Raw genomic sequence first — 11,283 nt, forward strand, 5'->3', positions numbered from 1 at the left:
CAGGCAGGTCTCGACCCCGCGGGCTCAGGCAATCCACTCACCTCAGCCTCCCAAAGGTGTGGGATTACAGGCTGAGCCACCGAGCCTGGCCAAAAAAGCATTTTTAAAGACTCTCTCTCTCTCTCTCTTTTTTTTGGCACTCCAGCCTGGACAACAGAATGAGTTTCTGACTCAAAAAAATATATACGTTATTCTGAAGCTAGGTTCATGCCTGTAATCCCAAAACTTTGGGAGGCTGAGGCGAGAGGATTGCCTGAACCCAGGGATTCCAGACCAGCCCGGGCAACTTGCTGAGACTTTGCCTCCACAATAAATCAAAAACTTAGCCGGGTGTGGTGGCGTGTGCCTATGGTTCTAGCTACTTGAAAGGCTGAAGCGGAAGGTCGCCTGCCTGAGCCCAGGAGGTCCAGGTTGTAGTGAGCTGTGATTGTGTCACTGTACTCCAGCCTGGGTGCCAGAGTGAGACCTGACTCATAAATAAGTACATAAATAAACAAATAAATAAATAACATATATAGTTCTGCATCCAATTTTTTTTCCAGCAAACATTGTATTATGCCACTTTCTTGTACTTTACAGTTATTCTTCAATTTGACCTTAATAGCTGCACATATCTCATCTACTTGGTGGGCCATGTGTATTCACTTAGGCTGTAATTTGAGGCATTTAATGCAAAAATTTTGACTACTTTTCTTTTTTTTTTTTTTTTGAGTTGGAGTCTCACTCTGTCACCCAGGCTGGAGGGCAGTGGCACCCTCCTGGCCACTGCAGTCTCAACCTTCTGGGCTCAGGCGATCCTTCCATCTCAGCCTTCCAAGCAACTGGAACTACAGACACGTACCACCTTGCCCGGCTAATTTTTGAATTTATTGTAGAGATGTCTCACCAAGTTGCCCAGGCTAGTCTCGAACCCCTGAGCTCAAACAATCCTCTCACCTCGGCCTCCCAAAGTGCTGGGATTATAGGCATGAGCCACCACACCTGGCCTATCCTTACATCCTTAGGACAACCCCCTGGTGAGATCACCAGGTCAGACAGCATGAATGCTTCTGAGGCTCTGATGTGGAGTGGCCAGCTGCCCCCTAGGAAGGTGGAAACACCAACATTTCTGAGAAGAGAATCACCCCAAATGTACAGGAAGGCTCAGAGAGGCCTGAGGACATATAACAGGTGGGCAGCTGCAGCCCAGCTTGGGGTGGGTTGGCCCAGGGGCATGGGGTAGCCTGCATACCTGAGCAGGAAGGTGGAGGTGTCCATGATGATATTGCTGGAGAGGGTGAAGGTCTCTGCAGTGACCAGGACGCGCACAGGGAGATAGAGTGGCCTGGAGGGTCATACTTGGGTTGGAAGGCTCCTTGGAGTCAAGCATCGGTCCCTCCCCCAGCCCCCAGCCCGCCCAGTCTGGATACCGGTAGTCCACAGCACAGGAGAACAGGTGTGTGTGCAGGACAGTGATGATCGTTGGGGGCAGGTAGCCCAGCACGGGGTCGTCCAGCACATCTAAGAACTCCAGCAGCTTCAGGGGTCAGGACAGGATGGGGCAGTGAGGACAGGGTGGCCTCTTCCCTTAGGCCCCTCCCCGCCCGGCACCCTGCCCCTCGCTGCCCATCAGCTGACCACCACACCCCTTGCCCAAGAGCTCCGGCCAAGGTCAGCTCTGGCCCAGCCCGTGCTCCTCCCACCTGCAGACCTGCTCGCCCAAGCCAGGAGTCCAGAGTCACTGGGCCATGTGACTTCCCAGGCCACCCCTGCTCACCTGGGAGTGCCAGCTCTGTTCGGGCAGGGCCATGTAGTGGCGCAGAGTGGCTCTGTGCAGCCGCAGTGTCACCAGGAACTCCTGGGAAGGGGTATGCAGTCAGGGCAGAGCCCGGCCCCACCCCGTACCAGGGAGGCAGGCAGCCACCCAGCCACGGAGGTGGGGGGGGTTTGCGGGAGGGGGCTGTACCTTCACATTCTTGTGGGGGTCCAGGTGGATGCGCACAGCGGTGGACAGCATGTGGGGGCCTCGGCCCTGGCCCTGGCCCTTGCGACCCGAGGCTCCCCGCTCGGTCACGCCTTCCTCGGATGGGTAGATGGTCGGGGCCAGCTGGGCCGGGGGAGTAAAGCTGGGCAGGTCCAGGTGACTGGGCAGCGGGTAGTTGTCCACAGCCGCTGAGGAGGGTTCTCGTGAGCCCCCCGCCGCCAAGCCAACTGGCTTCCCACTCCACCGGGGGCCCATGGCCCTCCGGAGAGCCCCCCAGCCCGCCCCGAGACACCCGGTGGGGGCCAGCACCCAGCCCTCACACCTCGGTGGTAGAGCGCTGCTTTTTCGGATTCCAGACAGAAGTAGCCAAGTCCCGGCTGGCCGCGATACTGGGAAACGCTGAAGACGGTGCCTTGTTCCACATCCAGCACCAGCTCCCCGTGGGCAGCCTCCAGCCGCCGCCCACCCTCGTCCTGCGGGAGCACGCGGCCTGGCTACACCCGCGGCCCTCGGCAGCCCGCCAGCACCCACCTCTCCTCCCCTCAGCCCTGCCCCGTCTGCTTCCTCGGGCTGGCACAATGCCCCTTCTGACCCTCACGTGGTGCTCTACATACAGTGGGCGTTAACAGTGGCTGACAGGGTGCCGTGGGAGGGATCGTGCTGCCCACTGGGGCCTCCTGCTCCTCCAATCCCCACCCTGAAGCTGCTCGCGCCTGTCTCGCTCTCCTGCCAGCGGGGGTCTTGAGTTAGGGGCTGGCCTGCCCGGGGCCGCCTTCACCTTGGTCTCGCAGAGGGCTGTGATCCGACCCTTCAGCACGGTCACCAGGGTGGAGAAGGTGCTCTGGGAGTGCGGCCCCGGGGGCTCAGGGGCAGGGGCCTGGGGGGCACCGGATGCCCCCACTGAGAAGAAGTGGGCGTCCTCGTCATCCGAGTCTGAGTCTGGGGAGATCCAGGCAGCTGGGTGGGGAGGAGACCCGGGAGGGCGGGCCGGCCCTGCCCAGACCTGGGGGTCTTCCCTCCAGCCCAGCCCCAGCACCCGTCATACCCAGCTTGAAGGCCGACTTGCACATCTTAAAGTGGTCGTGCCAGAAGCCCGAGGGGCCGGGGAAGCCAGGGGGGTGAGCGGAGGGGTCGGAGGTGGGAAGCAGGCCCGCAGGCTCCCACATGAGCAGGTCGTTGTTGATCCTGGCAGACAGAGGGCAGGGGTGAGGGGAGCCGGGTTTGGCCCTTCACCCAGTCTCACCCGCCCGTGTCCCCACCTGTTGTAAACGCTCTCGTAGACCTCCTTGCTCGGCAGAAAGACGTGGGCGCTGGGCAGCAGCACTTCCAGGCTGCAGCGGGACAGCGCCAGGGTTCGGCTCTGGAACGTTCTCATCTCCTCGGGGTCTCCAGGGATCACCATCTAGACAGGCCGAGGGGGAAAGTCATCTCAGAGACGGTGGGGCCTGTCTCTCCTGAGTCCTGCCCCCCTGTTGTTCATTCGTTTATTCACAGGAGCCCCTCTGCTGGGATGCATGATGGCCCAAGGGACAAGCGCTGACGGCACACCAGCCCGGCTCCGAGGGCTGCATGGATGTCCACTCCCCTGACGCTCACAGCAGGCTGGGCACGGTGGCTCATGCCCACAATCCCAGCGCTCTGCGAGGCAGAGGCGAGGGGATTGCCTGAGCTCTGGGATTCGAGACCAGCCTGAGCAACACAGTGAGACCTCGTCTCTACAATAAATAAAAAAGTTAGCCAGGCAGGGTGGCGCAGGCCTGTGGTTCCAGCTCCTCGGAAGGCTGAGGCGGAAGGACCGCCTGAGCCCAGCAGGTCGAGGCCGTCTGTGGTGGCTGTGAGCATGCCCCTGCACTCCAGCCTGGGCAAAAGAGTAAGACTCCGACTCAAAAAGAAAAAAAAGATTCTCACAACAGGCCTGAGACAGAGAACACTCCTCCACAGGTCACTCTCCAAGAGGTTAGGCAACTCCCCAAGGTGACACAGCCACTGAGTGGCAGAGCCTGGATTTGAACGTAGGTGGTCTGATCCCCAAGGCCAGGCCTCAAACTGCCTCTCATCTAGCCCTCATCATCTTCAGAAGAGGATCCTGAGGTCCCAGTGGACACTGCTGATCAATAGTTGAGGTGAGGTGGGGTCCTGATCTCCCCAATCGAGGGCCCATGTTCCCCCAGGGGCCTGCCCTCCCCAGTGGACTGCACCCCAACCCTGTGAGTCGCGGTGCGGGGGTACTCCAGGCTGCCTGACTGGATGGAAATAACATAAGAGGCAAAATCCTCTTTGGAGCTGGGTCGCATCACAAGCACACACCCCAGGGGGGCTTGTGGCCTGGCCCACAGCCACACAGACGGCTCCCGTGGCAGAAACTGGCGTGGGGGGGGCGTGGGACAGGCCTCACCTCCTCGGTCTCGTACATGGTCCTCTTGGAGGAAAAGGGCGAAGGCTCTGGCTGCTGCAGCTCACAGGGACTCTCGGCCGACAGCTCCAGTTCCTCCCCCTTCTCTGGGGCCGCCTCCCACTGGGTGTTGCTGGCCTGGGGGTTCACGGTCACCACTACCCTGCCGAGGCACAGGCCTGTCACTGGCCTGCGGGGCCCCCAGCACTCACTGTGGTGGAACCCTCCTCTCCGGCGGCCCCTTCCGAGGACCCGCTTACTGTGGCAGGAAGTACTTGCGCCCAGGGCTCTTGGGGTCCAGGGCTTTGGAGACACGCAGGCAGGGGACGGGCGGCTTCTCTCCATCCTCATAGGTACCTGGAGGAGATGGGGAAGGGCAAGGAGGTCTTCACTGCTGCCTTTTCCTGTTTCTTTTTTTTGAGTTGGAGTCTCACTCCGTCGCCCAGACTGGAGTGCAGTGGCCGCTCCCGGACACCACAGCCTCGACCTGCTGGGCTCCGGCGATCCTTCCGCCTCAGCCTTCCGAGTTGCAGGAACTACAGGCGCGTGCTATCATGCCCGGCTAATTTTTGATTTATTGTGGAGATGAGGTCTCGCCAAGTTGCCCAGGTGGGTCACGAACCCGTGGGCTCAGGCAATCCACTCACCTCAGCCTCCCAAAGGCGCGGGATTACAGACTGAGCCACCAAGCCCAGCTTGACTTTTGATTTTTACTGTAGAGATGAGGTCTCGCCAAGTTGCCCAGGCGGGTCTTGAACCCGCGGGCTCAGGCAATTCAGTCACCTCAGCCTCCCAAAGTGCGGGATTACAGGCTGAGCCATCCTGTTTCTTTCCCAATGCCTGGGTCAGCTCAGAGCTGTGCCTGCACCCTCACCGCCCCCCACATCCCCACACCCATGGTCTGCAGTGGTCTGGCGACAATGGATCCATCTGCCTGGTGCCCAGAGGAGACCAGGGACAGGGAGTGCTGGTGCCCGCAGGCTGCAGCGGGACAGCGCCAGGGTCCGGTTCTAGAACATCCTCATCTGGACCAGAGCCTGTCTCAACTGTTACGCGGCACCTTCGGCAGCCCCAAGGCCACCCCTCCCAGAGGCCCAGGCCCCGTCCCAGGTGTTGTCAACCAGGTATCTCTCTCTTTTTTTTTTGGAGTCTCAGTCTATTGCCCAGGTTAGTGGGCAGTGGCATGCTCACGGCCACCCCAGCCTCGACCTGCCAGGCTCAGGCGATCCTTCTGCCTCAGCCTTCCAAGAAGCTGGAAATACAGGCACACACCACCACGTCCGGCTAACTTTTTGATTTATTGTAGAGATGCGGTCTCGCCAAGTGGCCCAGGCTGGTCTCGAACCCATTTGGCGCAGGCAATCCTCTCGCCTCAGACTCCCAAAGTGTTGGGATGACAGGTGTGAGCCACCGCGCCCAGCCTACGATGTGGCTCTTACCGTGCAGGTCGGAGCAGGTGAGTTCCAGACGGGTGGCAGCTGGGGGCCCGGGCCCACTGCTGAGCTCTGACCGGAACTGGGGCTCATTCAACTCCAGGCGAAGCTGCTCCGCCCGCACGGCCCGGCCCGCCCAGGGGTCCCGCTCAGGCCGCAGGTCAGCAACAGGGAAGCGCAGTCGCAGCGTGGCCTGGGGTGCTGAGAGCTGAAACACCGTCTGCTGCTCAGTCGCTGGCAGGGGCTCTGTCTGCAGGAGGTCGGGGGTCAGAGCTGCTGCCAGGGCTTCTCCCACTGTGGTCAAGTCGAGAACCCAAGGACGCCCGCCCCACTCTCCACCCAGCCCCGCCCTGGCTGGGCATCTCACCAGCAGGCCGGCAGGTGGCCCGGGGGGTGTGGTGGCCAGGCGCAGCAGGGCAGCGAGTCGGTCCAGGGCACCCAGCTCCACATCCGCCTGGAAGTTGGCCAGGTCCAGGGCCAGCTCTGAGTGGCAGTGGCAGGCGACTGAGCGCCGGGGTCGGCTCTGAGGGTGAGGGCGTTCGGGTCAGTGAGGGCTGGGGGTGTGGTGGGATGGGAAGCAGCTCTCAGAGCTTCCCGGATGGTGGGGAAGAACTGGGGAGACCTTTACCACCTTGCAGGATGCAGATGACATGCCGGGTTGTCTAATACAAGCCACTCAATGCTTGCCACTCTCGGCCCCAGAGGCCCAGCGACAGGGGGCCATGTTGAGACTGGGAAAGGGGCAACCACGCTGTAAGACCAGCATGTACAGGCACAGAGGGAGGTAGGCAGGCCCCCCTGGAATGGTGAGGTGAGGTGTGGTCTGGTGGGAGCACAGGTAAGGGGGATGGGGTGGGGAGCACAGAGTCACCCGCAGAGGCCAAGGCAGGGGTCAACACACCATGGGACGCGCCCAGCAGCCTCCAGCTGGAGAGGGGTGGGTTACCTTGGGCACACGGCGCAGGGTCTGTGTGTGGCGCAGGTGGGCGCAGGGCCGAGTGGAGGCCTGAGAGCCCAAGTTACTGGGAAAGCTTAGGATCTGGGATGGGATGCAGAGGCGAACAGGGTGAGGCCTAGCCCCCATACCCACCCACACCTCCAGACCCTGCACCGCACACATCCCGCCTCTGCCCTCACCTCTGTGTACTCGGGTTCCGAAGAGCCCCGGGGCCACAGGCACTCCAGAACCTCGAGCTGCCCAAAGTGCACATCTGTGCTGGTTGTCCGCCGGCTCCTACTGCCTGTCCGCACCTCCCAGGACAGCTGCACAGCTGTGCCCGTGAGCCTGCAAGGAAGGAGGCTTCAGGGGACAAGCTCAGGACAGCTGACGGCTGTGCCCATGAGCCTGCGAGGAAGACAGGCTTAGGGGGCTCTGATGGTCTCTCCCCAGGCCCTGCCTTGGGCTGGTACCGGACGTGGCTGCAGGGACAGGCTCTCTGGAAGCGCGGTCGGAGGTGGTGGAAGTCTCGGGAGCCGAAGGGCCCATCCTTGGTGGCATCGAGCTCAGTGAAAAAGTGGGTGGCGAGGTCAGGTGGTCCGGAAGATGGGGCAGACGTCTGAAGTAAGGTCAGGGTCACACCCCCCAAGGTCATCTTCAGCAGCGAGTCAGGGCGCATGGTGTCCGGGAGGGGTGTGGGGGCCATCTTGCCTGAGGGGACAGAGGCTTCACCGGGGGCTCCCAAGAGCTCATGGTACCCCAGGGAGAGGGATGGTCCACCATTGGGCTGGGGGTTGGAAGAAGCCCAGGGCCAGCTGGACTGTGAGAGGTCAAGTCTGCCCCATCACATGGCTCTGGCAGGGGGCTTTGGTGGCAGGGGTGACAGAGTGCCTCACGTATGCCAGCCCCTCTGCCCAGGCTCAGTTTAATCCTCTCAAGGGAGCAGGAAGGACTAGCTGTAATAACGTGCCCAGCCCAGCACCTAGCCCGCAATAAACACTCCGTAAATATCGACCAAAATATATAGTCCAACGAAGTCCGATCTTACTATCCCATTTTTATAGAAGGGGAAACCGAGTCTTAGAGAGTTTAAGTGCTTGGCCAAGAAAAGATTGGGACTTGGGCCAGGCAGGGTGGCTCCCACCTATAATCCCAGCACTTTGGGAGGCAGAGGTGAGAGGATTGCCTAACTCAGGGGTTTAAGACTAGCCTGGGCAACTTGGTGAGACCTCATCTCTACAATAAATCAAGAAAAATTAGCCAGGCATGGTGGCACACACCTGTAGTTCTGGCTACTTGGAAGGTTGAGGCAGAAGGACTGCCTGAGCCCAGCAGGACGAGGCTGCGGTGGCTATGAGCGTGCCCCTGCGCTCCAGTCTGGGCGACAGAGTGAGACTCTGACTCAAAAAAAAAAAAAAGATCAGGAATCAGAAACCCAGGTTTTGTCCATTGAACCACAGCTTCAATTGAGTTTGGTCCCCAGAGAACCAGGTCATGAACAGGGACCTCTTGCATGCATCTGATGCCCTCCAGTACCAAGGCTTCTTCCAGCCCTTCCTGTCCCTGGAGCACCCAGGGTGCCCTCACTCACCAGCCGGGTGGGCCTGGGCAGCGAGCCGGCGCGAGGCCAGGTCGCTGTGCACGGAAGAGGCCAGGTCCACATCTGAGAGCTCAGAGAGGACCGAGGCCACACTGCTGGTGAGGCCAGCCATGGAGAAGAAGAGGTCTGCGGGGGAGGAGGGGGGCGTCAGGGACAGCCAGGCTCAGCCCCTGGGCTCTCGCACCCGCACAAGCCGCCCCTGCAGCCAGGGTTGGACCCCATACCCACCAGTGCTGTCCAGGTTGGGAAGGGGGGTGGTGAGGGGGTCTGGGCTGAGGGGTTCAACCACAGCCCCTGCCTGCAGCTGCTGGTTCAGGTCCTGCTCGATCAGCCACAAGTCTTCAGCACCCAGCGGGCGGCTCTTGTTCAGCTTGTCGGCCAGGCCCTCGGGGTCTACAGTGGAGGATGCGTCAGTCCAGGATGGCCAGCCCTCCCCCAGCCACCGCACCCACGAACTGCCCAGAGGCCTCACCTGTAAGGCTCATGGCATTGAGCAGTTCCTGAAGTTGCTGCAGCTGCCTCGGGGTCAGGAGCAAGTGCAGGGAGCCCAGCTGTCCGGCCACCTCCAACTGGGGGCCAAGGGGGCAGCCATGGAGCTCCGCCCTCCACTCGGCCCCTCTGAGAGCCACACCCCACCTGCCCTTGCCCCAGGGAAGCAGGACGCCACTTGCCGGGCTAAGCTGTGTCGCCAGCTAGTTGTGTGAACCTGGGCACAACTTGAGCCTCAGTTTCTCTAGCTGCCCGGGCAGTTGTGTCCTCACTGGACACTCCTGCTCTGGCCTGGGGATGACCAGCGATCCCGGGGAGGAGTCTGAGATAAGGGAGTCAAGGTGGGGGGACTCACCTTGGGGCCCGGGAAGGCCTCATTCTGCTTCAGCTTCACCGTCAGCTCGATGTACCCGGAGCAGCTGCCAATCTGCAAAGGGGGCTCTGGCGTTTCCTCCTGGGAGGCAAGAGGACACAGGAGGGGAGCGCTGAGGCGTCAGAGACGGTCAGGGAATGGAAGGGGCCAGAGGGCTCAAGGGGCTGGCAGGAGGAAGGGACCCTGGGGCTCGGAGCCGGCCTACCTGGGCGGGGAGCTCCTCGAAGTGCAGGCGGACCCCTGCCAGCTGCAGCAGCTTGTGGAGGAAGGCGGGTGGCTGGTGCACATCAACCGGGGGCGCCTGGCTTGGGTCCCGCACCGCCTCGTCACAGTACTCCAATCTGGGGAATGCAGGGTCAGCCCCCGCCCCGGCCACCCCAGGCCCAGAGCCCCCCTCTCCACACGGTTCTGGGGGCCTGGGGTCAGGGAGCCCGGCCTGCAGAGCTCCCAGGAGGGGACCATGTGAATCGGAGCTGGCCCAGGGTCCTGGGCCACCGTGTCCAGCTTGGAGGCTCAGGCCAGCCCTTGCTCCTCAGATCCTCAGCATCTGACCTGTTCTCGGGGTCCTGGCCACTCGGTGCCAACACTACCTGGCCCTCTGGAGGCCAGTTCGGGCTCACAACACAGCCCTCCTACCCAATCCTACCACCCCCAGCCCCCCCAGACAACCCCTGCCGTTTCCAGGAACCCAGGCTGGGGGCCGGGGGCAGAGGCAGGGCCATCCGGCAGCTCCCACCCCAGCTCCACACCGGCCCACCCAGGCTGGCCCGCACCCACCTCTGCACGTGGGCCTCCACGGCCACACCGCGCTTCCTGTCTCCCGGGGAGTGCTCCACCCTCACGACAGTGTCCAGGAAGGTCACCTTGATCCTCCGTAGCACTGGGGGTGGGACAGGGGTCTCAGGTCAGGCAGAGAAGCAAGGGGGGAGGCAGCTTCCCCCTGGGCTGCAGGGTGGCCACACTGCCATCTGGAGCCCCGGTCCTGGGGCCCATGGAGGGGCAGGGGGCATGATGGCCGGGAGTGGCCCGCGCACCTGTCTCAATGGTCTGGGCAAACATCTCCAGCCCCTCCAGGGGCTGGGGCGGCTCAGAGGGCTCGGGCAGCCCCTCCCGTAGACACTCCTGGGCCAGCTGCAGGCTCGTGGTCATGCACGAGGCCCAGGTCTGCGAGTCGGCAGTCCCTGGCCCTGGCAGGAGGAAGAGGGTCTCAAGGCAGGCAGGCTCCGCCAGCTCCGGGGTCCCCGGCCCACTCCTCACCCAGGCCTGGCCCCTGCCTCGTCCCACCCTCACCTGGGCCCTGGCGGGGCTGCAGGGTGAGCTGGAGGCCTGACACGCGCACCGTGCAGTGGTCGGTGAGCAGAGCCGCCCAGGGCACGGCCACCTCGATGGAGCCCACGAAGCCTTCCACCAGCTCCAGTGGCGACTCCATGGACTCCAGCACCTCGTTCACAGACTGGGAAGAGGCAGAGGACAAAGCCAGCTCAGGGCAACACCATACCGGCTGGCCGCCACCGCCTCGTCTGGCCATGCTGCCTTGAGAGCACCCTCAGTTTTCCCCATTGCTCCACCTGTTACCTACAAGGTCCCTCCTTTGCTCATGCTGTTCCCTTCCCCTGGCCTGCCCCGTCACCCCATCTTCTAAGTGTCCAACCCCTCAAGCCCGCTCAAATGTTTCCCTCTCCATTCTGTTAAAAATGACATTGACAACCGGGTGCAGTGGCTCATGCCTGTAATCCAAGCACTGCAAGAGGCCAAAGCAGGAGGATTGCTTGAGCCCAGGAGTTTGAGACCAGCCTGGGCAACACAGCAAGATCTTGTCTCTACAAAAAAAAAATTTTTAATCAGCCAGGTGTGGCCGTGTGCGCCTGCAGGCTCAGCTACTTGGGAGGCTGAGGTGGGAGATTGCCTGAGCCCAGGAGTTCGAAGTTGCGGTGAGCTGTGATCGTGCCACTGGACTCTAGCCTGGGCAACGGAGTAAGACCCCAACTCAAAAAGCAAACAAACAGATTAAAAACGATATTTATGCCGGGCTCAGTGGCTCAGCCTGTAATCCCAGCACTTTGGGAGGCTGAGGTGAGTGGATTGCCTGAGCCCGC

The 11,283-nt window shown here is 61.8% G+C and overlaps 1 protein-coding gene across 1 annotated transcript in view; it reads right to left on the reverse strand.

Moving 5' to 3' along the window:
* The window catches only part of ATG2A (autophagy related 2A), a 26,632-nt gene that overhangs the window by 12,772 nt on the left and 2,577 nt on the right, over positions 1 to 11,283 (reverse strand). The window contains exons 2-24 of the mRNA XM_021708392.1: positions 10,478 to 10,640; positions 10,222 to 10,374; positions 9,965 to 10,067; positions 9,393 to 9,528; positions 9,170 to 9,268; positions 8,798 to 8,894; positions 8,554 to 8,718; positions 8,317 to 8,451; positions 7,199 to 7,436; positions 6,926 to 7,073; positions 6,735 to 6,827; positions 6,156 to 6,311; positions 5,795 to 6,038; positions 4,616 to 4,712; positions 4,359 to 4,518; positions 3,223 to 3,365; positions 3,009 to 3,148; positions 2,742 to 2,920; positions 2,286 to 2,436; positions 1,946 to 2,151; positions 1,757 to 1,837; positions 1,410 to 1,516; positions 1,232 to 1,324 (exon numbers count right to left, since the gene is read on the reverse strand). Coding sequence (XP_021564067.1) covers positions 1,232 to 1,324; positions 1,410 to 1,516; positions 1,757 to 1,837; positions 1,946 to 2,151; positions 2,286 to 2,436; positions 2,742 to 2,920; positions 3,009 to 3,148; positions 3,223 to 3,365; positions 4,359 to 4,518; positions 4,616 to 4,712; positions 5,795 to 6,038; positions 6,156 to 6,311; positions 6,735 to 6,827; positions 6,926 to 7,073; positions 7,199 to 7,436; positions 8,317 to 8,451; positions 8,554 to 8,718; positions 8,798 to 8,894; positions 9,170 to 9,268; positions 9,393 to 9,528; positions 9,965 to 10,067; positions 10,222 to 10,374; positions 10,478 to 10,640 — 3,287 coding nt within the window. The remainder of the gene's footprint in view (positions 1 to 1,231; positions 1,325 to 1,409; positions 1,517 to 1,756; positions 1,838 to 1,945; positions 2,152 to 2,285; positions 2,437 to 2,741; positions 2,921 to 3,008; positions 3,149 to 3,222; positions 3,366 to 4,358; positions 4,519 to 4,615; positions 4,713 to 5,794; positions 6,039 to 6,155; positions 6,312 to 6,734; positions 6,828 to 6,925; positions 7,074 to 7,198; positions 7,437 to 8,316; positions 8,452 to 8,553; positions 8,719 to 8,797; positions 8,895 to 9,169; positions 9,269 to 9,392; positions 9,529 to 9,964; positions 10,068 to 10,221; positions 10,375 to 10,477; positions 10,641 to 11,283) is intronic.

This window comes from Carlito syrichta, unplaced genomic scaffold (assembly GCF_000164805.1).
Source record: "Carlito syrichta isolate Samal-C Ts95f unplaced genomic scaffold, Tarsius_syrichta-2.0.1 Scaffold136096, whole genome shotgun sequence".
NCBI classification, from domain to species: Eukaryota; Metazoa; Chordata; class Mammalia; order Primates; family Tarsiidae; genus Carlito; species Carlito syrichta.